The sequence below is a fragment of the Jaculus jaculus genome, chromosome 10 (assembly GCF_020740685.1).
Source record: "Jaculus jaculus isolate mJacJac1 chromosome 10, mJacJac1.mat.Y.cur, whole genome shotgun sequence".
NCBI lineage: Eukaryota > Metazoa > Chordata > Mammalia > Rodentia > Dipodidae > Jaculus > Jaculus jaculus.
Window position 1 is genome coordinate 26189388 of NC_059111.1, and position 19460 is coordinate 26208847.

At 50.0% G+C, this 19460-nt stretch overlaps 1 protein-coding gene across 1 annotated transcript in view; it reads right to left on the minus strand.

Annotated features, from left to right (window-relative positions):
* The window catches only part of Rasgrf1 (Ras protein specific guanine nucleotide releasing factor 1), a 143468-nt gene that overhangs the window by 71440 nt on the left and 52568 nt on the right, over nucleotides 1–19460 (minus strand). The window contains exons 6-10 of the mRNA XM_004660441.3: nucleotides 10574–10653; nucleotides 8570–8763; nucleotides 7954–8063; nucleotides 6459–6577; nucleotides 4453–4613 (exon numbers count right to left, since the gene is read on the minus strand). Coding sequence (XP_004660498.1) covers nucleotides 4453–4613; nucleotides 6459–6577; nucleotides 7954–8063; nucleotides 8570–8763; nucleotides 10574–10653 — 664 coding nt within the window. The remainder of the gene's footprint in view (nucleotides 1–4452; nucleotides 4614–6458; nucleotides 6578–7953; nucleotides 8064–8569; nucleotides 8764–10573; nucleotides 10654–19460) is intronic.

The following is a 19460-nucleotide window of genomic DNA, read 5'->3' on the forward strand; positions in this document are numbered from 1 at the left end:
CTCACAGGGTAGGCTGTCAACTTTTTAATACATTTTATTTACTTAAGAGAGGGAGAGACAGACAGAAAGAATGGACGTGCAAGGGCCTGCAGCCACTGCAAACGAACTCCAGATGCAGGCACCACCTTGTGTATCTGGCTTATATGAGTACTGGGGTATTGAACCTCTGTCCTTAGGGTTTGTAGGCCAGCACCTTAAGTGTTAAGCCATCTTTCCAGCCCACTTTTTTTTTTTTTTTGCTGTAAAATTCAGAACTGTTGTTTTTTAATCACTTGGCTACATTATTATGGTCCCAAGTCTGCAGGCTGCGACTTGTGAGGAGAAGGCATCTGAGGGGACTCTGGAGCCCTGGGTCTGACTCTCTCTCTCTCTATATATATATATATTATTTTAGAGAGAGAGAGGGCAGGAAAGGGAAGGAGGGAAAGAGAGAGAATTGGTGCACCAGAGCCTCGGCCACTGCATTCCAACTCCAGATGCTTGCGCCACCTAGTGGGCAGGTGTGACCTTGTGCTTGCCTCACCTTTGTGTGTCTGACTTATGTGGGATCTGAAGAGTCAAACATGGGTCCTTAGGCTTTGCAGGCCTTAACTGCTAAGCCATCTCTGCAGCCCTGGGTCTGCCTCTTGCTTTGTTCTTTGGTGTTCTTGGGGAGTTGTCAGGGCTTAGTGAACTGTCACCTTGCCTTGTGATACCACTGGGCTTGATAATTCAGCAAACTTCAACTAGATCCACTAGACATTCTCTCCATCCATCCATCCATCCATCCATCCATCCATCCATCCATCCGTCCACCCACCCATCCATCCATTTTTTCCAGTGGCAAGGTTGGAATCCCAGGCCTTCTGAATGCTAGGCAAGTGTTCTCCCCACTGAGCTCCACCCCTAGATTCTCTACTTCAGATGCCAATAACCAGGGTCATTTTATGGCTTGCAGACTTCCACCTGTGCCCTCCAGAAGGGACTTAAGGCTCTGTTCCTCTTGCAATGCTTAAAGAGAAGGAGTTCCAGTTTCATTATAGCTACTGAAGGCTGCACAGCACAGTCATTAAGAATGTGGGTTATGGGGCTTGAGAAATGGCTCAGCGGTTAAGATGCTTGCCTGAACCCAGGTTCAATTCCCCAGTACATGCATAAACCAGATGCACTTGGTGGCACACGCGCCTGGAGTTCGGCTGCAGTGGCTAGAGGACCTGGAGTGCCTATTCTCTCTATCCATCTCTCTCTCAAATTAAAAAAAAAAATTCTAAAAGAAGAATGTGGGTTCTGGGGCTGGAGAGGTGGTATAATGGTTATGGTGTTTGCCTGCAAAGCTTAAGGACCCAGGTTCGTTTCCCCAGTACCCACCTAAGCCAGATCCACATGGTGGTGCAGGTGTCTGGATTTCATTTGCAGTGGCTAGAGGCCTTGGGGTGTGCCCATTCTCTCTCTTTTTGCAAATAAATAAATAAATATTAACAGAAAATGTGGGCTCTGGAAGTGGGCTGCCTGGGTTCCAGCTCCCTTTTATGTGCTGGCTCTTCACATTCTTTATGTATAAAAAGGGAAGGTGAGGGCTGGAGAGATGGCTTAGCTGTTAAGTGTTTGCCTGTGAAGCCTAAGGACCCCGGTTCGAGGCTCAATTCCCCAGGACCCACGTTAGCCAGATGCACGAGGGGGTGCATGTGTCTGGAGTCTGTTTGCAGTGGCTGGAGGCCCTGGCGCACCCATTCTCTCTCTCTGCCTCTTTCTCTCTCTGTCTGTCACTCTCAAATAAATAAATAAAGTGAACATAATTTAAAAAAATATTTTAAAAAATGGGAAGGTGATACTGTCTGCCTCGGAGGAAAGTTCTGGTGGTTGAATATCCACAAAGTACTCTGGGATAGTGCCTCGCAACTGGAATTAGTCCCAAGGGCTTGCTATCAGTCACATTACAGTTCATTATTACGTGACTGGCAGCGGCTGTTATCTATCGAGCACTTACTGGGTACTAGGTACTGGGACTCCCTCACTCAATCCTCATAGTGTTTTAATATCCATTGTGCAGATAAGAAAACTGAGGTTTAGTGAGGTCACATGACTTGTTTGAGCTCTGTCTGGTAAATGGCAAAGCTGGAGTTTTTTTGTGTGTGTGTGCATGTATGTGTGCATGTGTGTTAGTATGTGTGTGGGTGCACATGAATGGAGGTCAGAGGTCGATATCTGGTGTTGTTCTCAGTCACTCTCCACTTAACTTTTTTTCCACCTTATTATTATTATTATTATTATTTTTTAATTTTTTTTGTTCATTTTTTATTTATTTGAGAGCAACAGACATAGAGAGAAAGACAGATAGAGGGAGAGAGAGAGAATGGGCGCGCCAGGGCTTCCAGCCTCTGCAAACGAACTCCAGACGCGTGCGCCCCCTTGTGCATCTGGCTAACGTGGGACCTGGGGAACCGAGCCTCGAACCGGGGTCCTTAGGCTTCACAGGCAAGCGCTTAACCGCTAAGCCATCTCTCCAGCCCTATTATTATTATTTTGAGGCAGGTTATCTCATTGAACCAAGAGCTCACCGATTTGGCTAGACTCACTAGCTGGCATTAAGCCCTGGGGATCCACCTGCCTCTGTCTCTCTGGTGCTGGGATTATAGGTGTGCATAGCCACGCCCAACATTCTTACATGGATTTGGGGGTCCTTGTGCTTTACCCTCTGAGCCATTTTCTCAGCCCCCACAGAGGTGGAATTTGAGCAGTGTTCTGATTCTATGTTCTTGGCCAGCACGCTAACCACTTAACACTCAAGAATACAACCACACTTGTAAAGATGAAACAAAGGCTGAAGAGTTGGCTCAGTGGTTAAAGGTACTTGCTTGCAAAGCCTGCTGGTCTGGGTTCAATTCTCCAATACACATGTAAAGCCAGATACACGAAGCGGCACATGTAACTGGAGCTCCTTTGTAGGAAAAGGAGGCCCTGGAACATCCATACTAATTCTGTTAAATATATATATATATATATTTTTAAAATAAGATGAATAAAACTAACCAACATTAAAACACGGACTTTCAGACTCTCACCAGGAAGCGTCCTTGAGGTCCCAGTGTGACCTTCCCCTGTCAACTCCACTGCTGGCGGATTACAGAGATCTCCTGTTCTGACTTGGACAGTGACCTTCAGAGTAGAACTCAGAGCTAATGAGCAATGAAGGCTTTCCTTGATGCACTATTTAGATGGAACTGGAGTATTCAATATTTGTAAATTAATTTCTCCTTGTGCAGCCAACCAAGTAATTTGTTGACATGTTAACACCCGTGGTGCATTCCCCGAAGCCAGGGCTTATCTAATCACTCAACGGGAGGCTGAGGCCCAGGCCTCCAGGTCCCCAAAGAACAGCTTCCCTGATGCTCTGACTTAATTAAGGGCACCTTCCTGCCCCTTCAAGGCTGTGTAGCACGTGCAGATTTCAAACCCTGTCTGCTTCCACAGGATGGACTCGGTGTTGAGAGAGACGGCAGCGGACACAGACAGGAGTTCTTGATTGGTAAATTCACAGCCACTGGTAGCTCACTGTGAAGCCCCCTTTTGCAATGCCTCTGTGGGGACAGGCCTGATGAAATGTAAGCGGGGTGAGGACATTTCTAGGGTTATACATGCGGCAGAGCTGGGAGCCAGATCCTGAGTTCTGAGCTATCAATGAGCCACGCTGGGAGCCGTAGATTCTGCTTAAGCCCCAGGCAGCGGTGACCACAGAGCCGTCACGTGGCCAGGCTTCGAAGGATGAGAAGGAGAGAGGTCAGGAGAGAGAGAGAGAATGCTGTGGCTAAGGGCACATCTGGAACAGAGGCCGTGGGGCCTGTGAGGAAGCAGGAGGGGCCCCCGGCGCTTCTCCCTTCCACCTACTAGAGGCTACTGGGTGTGTGTTAGGAGAGGTCCAGAGCACAGGCCAGTGTGACAGCAGCTTATTGGTCACCCAGAGTCATCTGGCCCAGAGAGGGCTTCCTGTGGTGGAGGAGTGGGAGTCAGGGAAGGTGCTTTGGGTGGGCATGAGAGAAAGGATTGGGTGCTGTTCTTGTCTTTGACTGGGGATGGTTTTCTGTCCCGCTCCCGACCCCTCTCACAAATCTGTGTGCACACACGCCACACACACGCACACACACACACACACACACATGCACACACACACACAAACACACACGGATGTCCTCCAGGACATTCATACTTCCGCCTCCTCGAGCTGGTCGTACCCCAGCTCCTCTGTGCCAATGTGACCAACTTAGGAGTCGCTGGGGTCCTGATGCCATCTTCATACTTCCTATGATTTCTTCAGTGGGAGATCAGGTGGTGGTCTGCTCACTTCTACCCTGTTAAACACGTGTGCGTGTGCGTGCGTGCGTGCGTGTGTGCGTGTGATGCTTCTGCCCTAGGCTAGTGTCCACACTCCTGCCACGGCTGAGGCACGTGTCCGAGCCCCTCTTCTGTCGCCCTTACCTTGGTCAGGTGAAGCTTCCCTCCGGAGCCTCGGGTACAGATGATGAGATGCTTGGAGAACAGGAAGCACTGCCGCTCACCTTCCTTCTTTAGGGACAGAGAGCCCAGGCGTCCCCTGGTGATCTTGCCCTTTTCTGACATGGGCACCTGGATGAGGGAACCTGTAGGTGGAGGGCGCCGTGAGCCCAGCGTGGAAAGCTGAGGGGCTGCAGCAGCAGCGCTGGGACAGAGGCAATCCAAATGCCCCCGGGCACCCTTGGGCCCAGGTGGCGGGCATAATCAGAGGAAACACGGATAAGACAGGAGATAATACAACCTCCCAGCCAGGGGCCAGGGTCTTGGTAAGCAAAGGGGTCCTAGAGGGCTCGGCCCACGAGGTGAGGGTGATGAGCTGGGCTGAGGTCTGGGGGGTGAGAGAGGCTGAACATATGGGGAGCCGGGGGCAGGCTTGGAGGGATTGATAAGATATATTGCACACGCGTGGCTACTTGCGGCTGACATCATCAGTCCTGGCACTCAGCTGCAGGGCGGGGACAGGGCCCCTGACCCTCGGCGTCGTACCCTAGCAAGTCATACTGGACAGATGGGCGGCTGCTGCGGAGTCCTTCTGCCGGCCCCGTGCTGGTGGCCCTGCCTGACACGTGCTTCATGGATTCCTCCTCCACAGTCCTTTCTGTCCCGAGGATTCAGGCCTTTAGTCCCTGGCCTGCCCCCTTCCCTCCACCCAGAGTGATCTGAGTTGGCTTCACCTCCCAGCTCCTCTCTCGTGACTGTGTCCCTCCTCTACAGCTAATGTCACCTATGCGCCCGCCACATCACCCATCTCCTTGGGAAATCCCTCCCTGTCCCCATCCTCTGCCCTGCTCTGGGCCCCATTGCATTGGAGATCCCCATCTGTGACATGTTCTTGTGTTTCTTCTTCCTCTCTGTCCTCTGCACAGGGCTTCTGCAGGGTGGAGCTGGCTCTATTTTCTGGGGATCCGAAGGCCGGGGCACGGACCTGTTGACTGAGTGGCTGTCAAGTTTTGGCGGGGTTTGCAGGCCCTCCCCCTGTGCAGGGGAAGAAGTGCTCTGGCCGGGGTGATGGGATACGTTCTTGGCTGTGAGGGCACTGCCCACCATGGGAGGGGCCACATTTCTGACCCTGCTTCTAAGCCAAGCTCGTTTGGGGTTTCCTTCAAAGATTCTACATGCGAATGCTTCTGCAGAGAGCGAGCGCCCCTTGTGCAGCTCAGGAGAGAACCAGGAGATGGGGGTGGCTCTGGGTGCATTGCGTCACAGGTGAGCCTGGGAAGGGGCTTAGGGGGTCACACACAGGGACTGAGTAGGACATTCCAAAGATATCAGGCCCTCTCCAAGAGTGACAGGGGCCAAAAGCAGCTGCATAGGACAGTGGTGTCTCTGGCATGGTTTTCGCTAGTCAGAGAACTGGGGGCTGAGGAAATGGGATGCTGGGGGTCCATTTGGAGGCAATGGTCCCTCTAGGGTACAAAGGCTGCAGCTGTTTCCCACAGAGCATGCAAACCCAGCGAGATGACCTTCAAATGCATCCCAACTTCGATGTCTCTCAGATTGATGTGAAAGCTTAAGGTACTATGAGCTCAACAGGGCCTACCTCTCAGACCCGCTTCCCCTCTGGAGCTGGAAAGACCTGCTTTTGTGAGAAACAGAAGAGCCTGGGCTCTTCCCTCCCACCTCCCCTGGAACACCCCAAGTCATGAGATTCCCAAGGCCTAGCGGTATCTGTCCTCATCCTCCACATCCTACTTTCTTCTCTAAAGGATCTGTCAGTGTTTACCATAGGAAGCCCAGGGCCATCTGGGTAGAATCATGTTTACATCTGGAGTGCGGGGAACTGTGAAATCAATACCATCTACATTTATATGTGTGGACCCCACTTCTGCATAGAGCCGTTGCCTCCAAGCCAGCAGCTGGGACCACTCCCCAATGGCGTGTTCCTCCACGTGGGCTCCTCCTGTGGGGGTGCAGCCCGGAGGAGGCCCTACCTTGGCGAACGAAGGTCTGGCTGGTGTCTAGAAGGATCTCGCAGCCCTCGATGATCATGCGCTCGATGGCCAGGTTTTTCCGGATGTTTTCTGTCTCGCTCACTTCGTCATGCATGATCCTGAGGGAACAGAAGTCCCACCCTCAGAGATACGCTGCCCCTGCCTCCCAGTGCCTCCGACTGGACCTAAGAGAAGGCCGGCACCCCAGACCCTCACGGCGCCCTGTGGCTCAGAAGGGGAAGGCAGCATGCATCTCTTGAGTGTCTGCATGTCACAGGCACTGCCTGCTTTTATCCTTTAGACAGGTCAGGGAGCCAGGTACTTGTTTTGGAAAAACCTCTTGGATTTTGGAACCCTCTTGGAAATTAGTAGCTTGGCTACAGGTGACTGGGCTTATGCGTGAGAATGAAAATACTTAGTAGCAGAGGTCAGTAAGTTAAAAAGGAGACATAAAGGGAAGAGAAAGGAAGGGAGGAGGGTACTTAATAGGTTGATATTGTATATATGTAAGTACAATGATTGTTATGGGGAGGTAATATGATGGAGAATGGAATTTCAAAGGAGAAAGTGGGGGAGGGGAGGGAGGGAATTAACACGGGATTTTTTATAATCATGGAAAATGCTAATAAAAATTTAAAAAATTAATAAAAAAAAAGAAATTAGTAGCTTGGAAGCAGGCCAGTCAGATTGCAAGGCTTGAGCCATACTGGATAGACAGCCGGCCCAGGAGGGAGATGGTAGTCCAGGACATCCTTTGTTCACTACCTTTGTCTTAGCATACTGTTCCTGTTCTCATCCATAGGACAAAGTTCATCTCCCATCTCCTTACTGGCTCAAGTTCCGGTCTTGGCTCATGCTGAGCAAGTGGTCTACATTTCAACTCCCTGACTTCCATCATATCTTTATGTGACTGTCTATTTAATGTGGTTTGGACCCTGGAGTGGCCTTATTTTTTGAGCTCCTGGCAATTTGGTTGGCTCCAGCCTTCCATACTCTCAACCTTCCCGGAGAACTAAACAACTCTGTCCATTCCGATTGCTGCAATACTCCTATTCTCCAGAAGATGGCGACATTTAGCTTCTTAAAGAATGGGTGTTGGTGGGAAAAGGTGTTCGCCTTGGTGGGTTCCCAGGATACTTGCTATGCAGCTGATGCTGCTGCCTCCACCTCCCAATCATAGGTGTGTGCCACCGTGCCCAGCTCAACCACAGCTTCTAACGCACTGACATTGGAAAAGAGAGGAATTGGGCCCTGGGAGTCTCTGGGCAGCTCCCTCTCCTGGGTGATGCATCCACTTGAGAGCTCAGGGCTCTTCTTTAGGTTCCATCTGTGCCAGGGCCATTGTGCCACCCATGCCATCCCACCTGGACTTTGCTGTAAGCCACAAAGGACGCCCACGTTTGAGGTGAGACACCGTCTTTCCTCACATCCCAACCCGAGGAAGTCCCCACCCGGCTCTGCGTGACCTGTGGCGGCGCCGAGGGAGGTCACTCACCTGGACAGCTCCTCCAGCTTGGACTTGGCATAGTCCAGGCTGTTGCGCTCCACGTGCTCGTGGGGCGTGTGGGCCAGCAGCTCGTGGAGCGTCAGGATGTACCTGGGAATCTGCGGGCAGCAGGGGACAGGGAGGGGCAGAGCCCGAGAGGCGGTGGCAGAGGGTAAAAAGACAGGTGGGCAGGGAGCAAGGGGGGATGGGGGGAGGACAGGGCAGGTATGGCAGCATGAGAGAAGCAGCGCAACAAGGGAATGGGACAGAAGGTGAGACAGAGAGGCAAGAGCGGTCCCTTGAGCCTGGCTCATTTCTCCAGCAGGCCGAGGAGGGAAGCAGGCTGCATTTCTGACCTCAGCTAACCCCGGACCTGAGTGAGGGCTCTCCTACGGTCTGGGGTTCTGCTGCGGCGGGGGGGGGGGGGTGGGGGGGCGGGGGGCGGGAAGGAAGAGGAGCCGTCCCTCGCGTCACCCATGGCTGGAACGGACAGGCACGTGGGCGACGCACTCGCCCTCTGCGCGCCAGGGTAGCCGATGTGAGCTAAGGGCAGTTTCCTCCAGGCTGCGCACCCAGTGTGGCCCGCCCCGCCCCCGCCCGCCCCCTGGCAGGTCGCTGCGGTCACCTGGAACATGGGGTAGGTGAGGAAGGTCTCCAGGGTCCGCTCCTCGCAGTCGGGCTTGGCTTCGTAATGCTTCAGCAGCTTGTCGAAGTCGCGGTTCTGCTTGCAGTGCGCCAGGATCTGCAGGCTGTACTGGTGGTTGCGGACGAACTCCTGGTAGATGTTGAGCATGGGCAGCAGGATGTCGAACAGGTCGGCTGCAGGGTGGGTGGCATCAGTGGGCCAGGGCACGCCGGGACCAGACGCCCCCAAGCCCTTGGCCTCCCAGTCCACCCGGAGAGACCTGGGCCAGGCTCAGAGAGAGGCAGCCCTCCTCGGTGACTCTGGTAACCCCGTGTTCTACCATGGGCCCAGCAATGAGGCCACCTCTGAGTTAGAGGTCCAGTGGCACCAGTGACTTGGGATGCTCAGAGGGGAGATGGCGTACAGGCGGTGGGGCAGGGCCCGTGTCCCCGTCAGGCCCCAGGGGCTCAATTCCCCAGTAACAGGAGGGCTGGTGGTCATGGTTTCCAGCCGAGTCCCTTGCCATGAACCATCTGCAGCTGAAGGAAGTGGCATGAAGCACGGTCTCTGCCGTGAGAAACGCAAAAGGAGTGTTTCTCCCGTGGCCTCGCTCTGCCTGGCCCCTCCCACGCAGCCAACCGAAGAGAGTGGCCAGGACACAAAAGCCTCAGGCCTGGCACAGGTGTGGGGGTGACGCGGGCTGCTGCTGAGCCTTCTGTTCTTGTGCGAATTAAAAAAAAATATTTTATTTGTTTATTTGAGAGAGAGAGAGAGAGAGAGAGGGAGAAGGGCATGTAGAGAGAAAGAGAAGGGGTGCATCAGGGACTCCAGCCACTGCAAACGAACTCCTGACCCGTGCACCACCTTGTGCATCTGGCTTGCGTGGGTCCTGGGGAATCAAACCTGGGTCTTTAGGCTTCACAGGCAACTGCTTTAACTGCTAAGCCATCTCTCCAGCCCTCCACTGAGCCTTCTGGAGTGCAATGAAGCCAGGGCCTCTGGCACCTTTTAGGCCTTGGTTGTATTTCCTTTTTTTTTTTTTTTTCCTCCTGAGGTACTATTTCACTCTCATATTTCCTTTTTAAAAAATGATTTATTTATGAGAAAGAGAAAGAAGGAGAGAGAGAGAATGGACACACCAGGGCCTCTAGCCACTATAAACAAATTCCAGACACATGCGTCACCTTGTGCATCTGGCTTACATGGGTAATGGGGAATTGAACCCTGGTCCTTAGGCTTGGCAGGCAAGCACCTTAACCATTGAGTCATCTCTCCAGCCCTGTATTTACTTTGGGAAGCCAATCCCAAAGGAAAGACACCCCCCCCCCCCGCAACACGGAAACAGCTTTGTATAACGAGTGATCATTTCTGAGGACAAGGATTTGGAGTGACGCTCAGAGCCGCGGATGGACGAGAGCTGGCTGCTGGGATGACAGTCACATTTTAGGGCACTGGAGCATCACCCTGGTATCAAAAAACTTGGCATGAGACATTGGTTCTTCTAGAAGTCTGCGAAGCTACGATGTAATGGGGTAATGTTGCAGTGTCATGCTACGTAGGATGAAACGCCCTGCTATGATGTCGTCACAGTAAGACCGACAAACTCAATGTGTTTCGGTTGTAGAGAATGGGAAAAGACAGAAACCCTTGAACCTCCACAAGGGAAACACGGAAAAGAACTCTGAGAGGCAGCTGGCGTGGTTGCCTTTGGGGGCAGGTGACAATTTAAGTGTTTGCTACTTTTCTGGAGTTTTAGATGTTTCCAAGTAGGCCTGTATATGCATTCTTTTCTGGAAGGAAAAGTGAATAATAATAATAATAAAAAACCTGTAAGTGTCTCTTTTTCTCTTTTACAAACATGACTGTTGACGACTCGTCTTTCGCAGCTGCCCCTCTGAGGGGCTCTGCGGGGGCCGCACACAGATGCTCTGGAGGGACAGGACTGCTCCCAAGTGGCGACTGGGGAGGGAAGTGGCGGGGCACCCTGTGGGAATGGCTACTCACCCAGGACTAGCGTGGGCCAGCTGGAGATGCGTGCCTTCAGGCCTTGGTAAAAAATCTGATGCAGGAACATGATGGTCTCGCTGGAAGGGAAGAAGCAGAGGGGAGGCTGCGGCCGGAGGCTTTCCGCTGCTGCATCGAGGGCCCTTGTGAGCCTGGCAGGGCCCCGTGCAAAGGGTCACATTATTAAGCACCCCAAGACGGGGGCGGTCGAACGACAAGCGCTTGTTTGCATGTGGGTTGGGAGCCCATGAAGTGAGGGAAGGGGGAGCTGCGTTGGCCTGCTGTGCTCCCCCAAACCCATACCTGCGGGGCTTCCTGAGATATCTGGGGAACACAGACTAAAGTCACTGTTGATGTGAGAAGAACGGGCTTGGGATCGACACACACTGAAGTTCAGATCTAACTTAGGCTGCGTCCTTGAGCCAGATCTCTAGCATCTCTGAAGCCCAGGTTCCTCTGTGTCAACCAGGAAGGATGTATGAGAAAAGTGCAAGTGTTGGGGCAGTGCAGGTGTCGGGGGCATACTGGGTGCCAAGTAGAGGCTCGTTCCACACTGTCCCCGGGATTTCAGTCACATGGTCAAAACACCCAGAATTCCGGGCTTGCCAGAATCCTGCTTTGCTACCGCGTAGCACACCCTGGGAACGTGTCATTGGCAGCCTAGCCCAGCTGGGAAATGGCCCACTGGATGCTCCTCAGCTGTTAAATTGATCATGGTTCTCCCTCCCTCCCTCCCTTCCCAGCGAGCCCCAGAGAACAAGCCAAGGCCCGTGTCCCAGGACAAGCTGAAGCTAGGGGACAGTGGCTGTTGCCACCTGAGGACACTCATCTGATCTCTGTTCAGGGCTGCCTGCTTAACTCCCACTAGATCTGGAGGTTTCCCCAACATGTTGGGGGTCCTTGAAGCACACCCCCACTTATGGATAAGGAAGCTGAGAATCTGAGAGATAAAGAGGGGCCCCTGGACATCAAAGGCAGCCCTGGGCCCCTACGCCTGTCTTTTTCCCTTTCTGGAATGGTCTCATCTTTCTTTGGCCCTTTCTCTAGGTCCTTCCATCTGTTCCTTTCCTCCTTCCTCTGTGCTCTGTAACACGGGTGTTTCCCATGGTGGGGAGAAGGGAAAGAGAGAGAAAGATGGCAGGAGGAAGGGAGGGAGGGAAAAAGAGATACAGATGGGAGAGAGAGAGAGAGAGAGAGAGAGAGAGAGAGAGAGAGAGAGAGAGGGAGAGAGCGGGGGGGTGGGGGGATAGAAAGCCAAAACAACATCTTCAGGCCAAAGCTGGCAACTAGTATATTCCATGGGGATATAGAAGGAAAAGAAAACTTATATAAAAAGCCAAGTCCAGCAAAACCTAAAAAACACCTAAGTAGAGAAAACTTTCTCAGTGAGGGTCTTGTTAGTATGGTGACTTGTCGGCCATTGTCAAAGCCTGGAAGAAACTAACCCCCTGGGTGCGGCAGCTCAGTGATGACCAGGCAGGGCTGGTTTCTCTCTGGTCTGCTGGCCTCCAAGCCAGTCTGTTGAGAGGACACACACGTGCCAACTTTAAGACCTTTGGTTTTCCACAGGAGAAGACCCCTAAGTACCAGGAGATCAATTGCAGGGAGTATCTGGAATTCCTTTGCATGGCTAGAGGCCCTGACATACCTATCCTCTAGAGAGTCTCTCTCTCTCTATTTACCTCTTTCTCTTCCTCAAGTAAATACATAAAATATTTTAAAAGAAGGATATTTACATTATATTGTAGTGGATTAAGTGTGCAATAGTATGGTGTCTTAAACGTGTTCACATCCTGACTGTAAACTCTTTCCTTGCCAAAAGATGCCAAGGTCCACCTGGGCCTTCAGTGAATGAGCTTTTATTTATTTATTTATTTTTATTTTTATTTTACTTATCTTAAAATTATTTAAGTAAGTTTTTTTATTTGAGAGTGAGAGAGAAGGAGAGAAAGACAGAATGGCATGTCAGGGCCTCCAGCCACTGCAAACCAACTCCAGATGCATGTGCCCCCTTGTGCGTCTGTGTTACATGGGTCCTGGGGAATTGAATTGGGGTGTTTTGGCTTTGCAGGCAAATGCCTTAACCGCTAAACCATCTCTCCAGCCCTTATTTTACTAGAGGGAGAGAAAGAGAGAGAGAGAGAGAGAGAGAGAGAGAGGAGGGAGAGAGAGAGAGAGAGAGAGAGAGAGAGGGAGAGAGAGAGAATATGAATGGGTGTGTCAGGGCCTCCATCCATTGCAAATGAACTCCAGATGCATGTACCACCTTGAGTATCTGGCTTACGTGGGACCTGGAGAATCGGACCTGGATCCTTAGGCTTCTCAGGCAAGCACCTTAACTGCTCAGCCATCTCTCCAGCCCATGAATAAACTTGTTCTTATTGTTTTCATGTTTTATTCTTTTTATTGGGTATGTGTGTGTGAGAGAGGGAGGGAGAGAATGGGCATGCCAAGGCCTCTAGTCACTGCAAATGAATTCCAGACGCATGTGCCACCATGTGCATCTGGCTTATGTGGTCACTGGGGAATTGAACCTTTGTCCTTAGGCTTCATAGGCAAGTGCCTTAACTGCTAAGCCATTTCTCCAGTACTGGATGAAATTAAAAAAAAATTATTTCTGTGTGTGTGTGTGTGTGTGAGAGAGAGAGAGAGAGAGAGAGAGAGAGAGAGTGAGAGGGAGAATGGGTACACAAGGGCCTTCTACCACTGCAAACAGTAAGACACAGATGCTACTTTGCGCATCATCTGGCTTTATGTGGCTGCTAGGGAATCCAACCTAGGCCAGAAGACTTTGCAAGTAAGCACATTTAACCACTGAGCCCTTTTCCCAGCCCCACCAATTTGTTTTTTTCTTGCATCTAGAATGGTGATTGCTTTCCAGCAGGATCTTGAATTTATATTGCCCAGGTCAATCAGAGCACTCTCTGAGACTGTCTTACCATCCATCCATCCATCCATATATATGTGTGTGTGTGTGTGTGTGTGTGTGTGTATGTATTTTTTAAGAGAGTGAATTGGCAGACACTTGCACCACCTAGTGGGCATGTGTGACCTTGCGCTTGCTTCACCTTTGTGTGTCTGGCTTACGTGGGATCTGAAGCATCAAACCTGGGTCCTCAGGCTTCGCAGGCAAGCGCCTTAATTGCTAAGCCATCTCTCCAGCCTGAAATGTATTTTTTAAACAATAAGATCTGAAAGTTGAAATTCCTCCTTAATGAGTGGGCTGTAGAATGGAAGTCGTGGTATTAGACCCAAAACAACATTCACTCCGCTGGACATGTCCATCGGAGGTCTCGGGAGATGAGGCGTATTGCCAGTCACCAGTGCCATTTTGAAAGGATCCTGAGCATGAGGTCTCAACAGTGGACGCCCATGTAATAAACAGGCAGGGTTTGTGGCTCTACTCACAGAGCACAAGCCGAGGAGATTTAGTATAAAGCTCAAGGCCCCAGGGTCATATGAACTTTAGCACTGGTTTCAATTTGGAGTCTTCACCTGCATTTCCCACCAACAAGAGAGCCAGCCTGTGAAGCTCTGAGGCCAAGCATAGACTTCTCAGTAGCCATGAGGGTCCTTGACGGCATCTCCCCCTCCATAAGGCTCTGTGGTCTTCACGAGACTCAGTCTCTCAGCTAGATCTTCGGAGCCCTTTGCTGCAGCCTTTGCCCACCCCTTGCTGTGTCCCCTTGCACTTAGGTTAGAGGAGTGACTCCTTTCCTTAAGCCTGTGAGCCAACTGCTGCCATCTTCCTCACCTCTTAGCTTTCGTGGGACTGGAGAGAGTTACAGCCTTCTCTGGGTTCCCTCGTGGCCAGTTTGTCTGTCTACACCTCTCAAACTGTCACTGCATCAGCAGTATGCCGTGGGCTTCCTCACCACTGGTGTGTTCTCAGGACCAGTGCTTTTAATTTCCTTCAAGAAGGTTTCCTGCGCTGGAGAGAGGGCTTAGCGGTGAAGGCGCTTGCCTGCAAAGCCTAAGGACCCAGGTTTGATTCCCCAGGACCCATGTAAGCCAGACGTACAAGGTAGTGCAAGCATCTGGAGTTTGACTGCAGTGGCTGGAGGCCCTGGTGCGCCAACTCTCTCTCTTTCATAAAAAGAAGAAAGTAAGCCAGGTGTGGTGGCGCACGCCTTTAATCCCAGCACTCAGGAGGCAGAGGTAGGAGGATTGCCATGAGTTCCAGGCCACCCTGAGACTACGTAGTGAACTCCAGGTCAGCCTACAGTGAGACCCTACCTCGCAAAACCAACAACAACAAACAACAAAAAAGAATGTTTATTCTACATTTACAAGCTGGCTTCCTGTTTGGGGCAAGACGCTTTCAGGCTCTTCAGTGGTTAATACACCTTCCTCACTGATCTTTGAAAATGGGGTGACAGGCTGGTGTGGCGGCACACTCGGGGGGCAGAGGCAGGTGGGTCACTGTGAGTTCAAGGCCAGCCTGAGACCACAGAGTGAAGATTCTAGGTCAGCCTGGGCAGGGGTGAGACCCTATCTCAAACAAACAAACAAACAAACAAACAAACAAACAACAACAACAAATCCCAAACAAAAAAAGGGATCCTAGAACTCTGCCTTCTGTGGTACACTTATGGGCCATTGTAGAGTTATTTTTCCAATATTTTTGTTTATTTTTATTTATTTATGTGAAAGCGACAGACAGAGAAAGACAGATATATATAGAGAGAATGGGCGCGCCAGGGCTTCCAGCCACTGCAAACGAACTCCAGACGCGTGCGCCCCCTTGTGCATCTGGCTAACGTGGGTCCTGGGGAATCAAGCCTCAAATTGGGGTCCTTAGACTTCACAGGCAACTGCCCAAGGGCTAAGCCATTTCTCCAGCCCTTGTTTCAGTTTTATATTGGTATATCTCAAAGGTTAGGGAGGCTGGAGGAGAGGGAGAGAGACAGGACACTAATGGCCAGTCGGTGGAACAGTGTGAACACACACGACAGTTCACACCAAGTGAACCATATGTTATGGATACAATTCATGGCACCTCAAACAATTACAGTCATGCCAAAGATCACTGGTCATAATGTAACAAACACGTCAGCACAATATAACAAAGTTGGAAACACTGCAAAAATTACCCAAATGTGACACAAAGACACAAAGGGAGATGAATTTCTCGTAATTTTTCTCCATGCAAGTCTGTCAAAACCCTGTCTTTGTTAAAAATGCCACATTTGCAGTGCTGTGAAATAAAGTCTGCTTGATGTGGACGAAGACTCTGTTTTCAAAGTGTGAACTCTGAGAAGTTCACCTGTAATATCACGACTTAGAAATCACCACTGTTTCCCACCCAATCATCAGCCATTGAGCTCATCTTGACTTGACTTGCTTTAAAAAAACTGGAGTCTGAGGCTGGAGAGATGGCTTAGTGGTTAAGCGCTTGCCTGTGAAGCCTAAGGACCCTGGTTCGAGGCCTGATTCCCCAGGACCCACGTTCGCCAGATGCACAAGGGGGTGCACACATCTGGAGTTCGTTTACAGTGGCTGGAAGCCCTGGTGCACCCATTCTCTCTCTCTCTCTGCCTCTTTCTCTGTCTGTTGCTGCCAAAGAAATAAAAATAAACAACAACAACAAAAAACTGGGGTCTGGGTAGATCGCTTAGTTGTTATAGGTGCTTGCTTGCAAAATCTGCTGGCCTGAGGTTCAATTCCCCAGCCACCCACATAAAACTGGACAGGCATGCATTTGCAATGGTAATAGACCCTGGAGCATCCACACTCACCTATCCATCCACCTACTCGCCCCTGCCAAGCAAATAAATAAACTTCAGTTTAAAAAAAATCACTCTCAGTGGGTTGGGTGAGCTTTTCTCCTGTATCCACAATTTGTATTTCTTCTCTTGGAAGTTGCCTCATTATGCCCATTGACTATTTTCTCTCAGGAACTTTAAACGGCTCTCTCAAGTGCATGCTTGGCTAGTGGCTTACGACACGCTTGCCTCACTGTTTGCCCGTGGGTTTGTGATGGGCGGTGGTGTGAAGGTTTTCCATTTTGTCTTGAGAAGTGCTCAATTTTCTCTTTGTCTCTGCGTTAGGCACTAGGCCCTTTTCAAGTCCTATGCCACACTCACATTACCTGAATTTTATTTAACTCTTTAATTTTACATGGAAATAGTTAATTGGAACTTGTTTTGGTTTAAGATAAGAATAAGGGATATAGCTGGGTGTGGTGGCACATGCCTTTAATCCCAGCACTCAGGAGACAGAGGTAGGAGGATCATGGTGAATTCAAGGCCACCCTGAGACTACATAGTGAATTCCAGGTCAGCCTGGGCTAGAGTGAGACCCTACTTTGAAAAACCAAAAACAAAACAAAACAAAAAAGAATAAGGAATATAAATGTGATTTCCCTTTTTGTCGTATGAGCCAACTGCCCAATTCAAATTAGTGAGTGGTTTACAAAATTCTGAGGAAGGGAAGAGGGAGCAAAGGAGGGAAGGAGGGGGGGAGGGGCTGCATATATTGCACTAATAGGAAAACCAGACAGACCCAACAAAAAAAGAAAACTGTAAAAACTATAGACCAATGTCCCTGATAAACATAGATACCAAGTTCTCAATAAAATACTTGCAAATCTAATTCAAGAGCACTTAAAAAATATCATCCACCTTGGTCAAGTAGGACTTATTCCAAGGATACAGGGATGGTTCAACACATGGAAACCAATAAACATAACACATCTCATAGACTCAAGGACAGAAACCACGGGATCACCTCAATGCATGCAAATATGCTTTTTTTTTTTAAAAAAAATCCAATTTTGGTAAGAAGAATGGGAAATCTTTCCATTTTCTTCAGTTCCATGTCAGTTTAAGTAGGAATGATTGATTCATTTAAAGTGATGGTTTTTATTGTGCCTCTCTAAGGAGAATGTATTGTGCAGCTCTCTTAAACGCATATGACCCTGTAAGGCGGAAAGCTATGAAAACCTGCAGACCTCTGCCAACTCATGGCCAGGTGCTGGAGCTGATACTGACCTGCTGCATCTCATTCTTGCAATGATAAAGACAGAATCAGGCAGTGGGGTGCCACTCTGCCAGATGTTGGTGAACAGTGACTCCAGTGACTCACGGGCCAAATGTAGCATCTCTTCTGTCTTATCTGGCCGGTGAGCTTAGAATTCTTTTTTTTTTTTGTTTGTTTGAATCAGGATCTCACTCTAGCCCAGACTGACCTGGAACTCACCCTGTACTGCAGGCTGGCCTTGAACCCATGGTGCTCCTTCGATGTCAGCCTCCCAAGTACTGGGATTAAAGGTGTGCCCCCCCCCCATGCCAGGCTTAGAATGATTTTTTCTTTTCTTGCGGGGGTGGGGGTTTGAGGGAGGGTTTCACACTAGCCCAGGCTGACCTGGAATTCACTATGTAGTCTCAGGGTGGCCTTGAACTCACAGTGATCCTTGTGCTTCTGCCTCCCGAGTGCTGGGGTTAAAGGCATGCGCCACCATGACTGACTTTTTACATTTTTTTTAAAAAATTATTTATTTATTTATTTGAGAGCGACAGACACAGAGAGAAAGACAGATAGAGGGAGAGAGAGAGAATGGGCGCACCAGGGCTTCCAGCCTCTGCAAACGAACTCCAGACGCGTGCGCCCCCTTGTGCATCTGGCTAACGTGGGACCTGGGGAACCGAGCCTCGAACCGGGGTTCTTAGGCTTCACAGGCAAGCGCTTAACCGCTAAGCCATCTCTCCAGCCCCTTTTTACATTTTTGTTGTTTTGAAATAGATAGTTCTCACTATGTAGAACTCAATATATAGCTTAAGCTGGCCTTGTACTCTCAATCCATGTGACTTGTTTTTTTTTTTTTTTTTTTTTTTTTTTTTTTTTTTTTGAGGTATGGTCATGCTCTAGCTCAGGCTGACCTGGAATTCACTATGTAGTCTCAGGGTGGTCTTGAACTCACGGCGATCCTCCTACCTCTGCCTCCTGAGTGCTGGGATTAAAGACATGCGCCACCACGCCTGGCTCAATCCTCCTGCTTTTGCTTTCGATGCATCATAGGCGTGTGCCACCACACCTAGCTGAGTTTTACATTCGAAATGGTTAGAAAACACTCAAAAGAATATTTTGTGATGTGTGGAAATTATATGAAAATCACATTTTCACGTGTATTCATAAAATTTTATTGGAATAATGCCACGGCCGTGTGTTTATGGCTCATCTATTACTGCTTAGTTGCCATAGGGACTGCAAAGCCCACAGAGTCTAAAGTATTTTATTTTTATTTTGGGGTCTAAATAGTGGCTTTCATAATGATTTCTTTAATGTGTGTGTGTGATGTGCATATGCACATGTGTGTATGTGTGTGTGATGTGGTGTGTGGGATGTGTGTATGCATGTGTGTGGGGGGCATCTGTGCACAGATGCATGTGCCTCACGTGTATGCATGAGGTCAGAGAAGAATGTCTGATGTCCTCCTCTTATTGCTTATCTGTGCATTTCATCGAGGTGGGGGGGGGGTCTCTTCCTCAACTTGGAACAGAGTGTAGATGTCCTGACACTGGGCAGGAAGGAGCAGCTCTTATAACAGGACCCCACCAGTGGTTCTCAGCACTCAGCACTGGGCATAGTTTTTATCAATGGGAACCAGCTTGCATCTGTTAAGTGGACTGTCTTGGCCTCTCCGAGCCCGCTGCAGACGTTTAGTTCAAGGATCTTTTCTCAGTACGAGCAGCAGTCAATTAACACCCTCCATAATGCTGCCAGCCTGCAGAGAGGCTGACCTCTTCCCCTGGATGCTTTTAATGAGCTCTAGTGAATTAAATCACCCAATTGGCACCAGGCTTCGAATATGGCTGCCCATTTCCACCCCAAAGCGAGCAAGTTGGGCAGAACTGTACTTTCTGGTAGGTCAGCAGTGGCCTGGGCT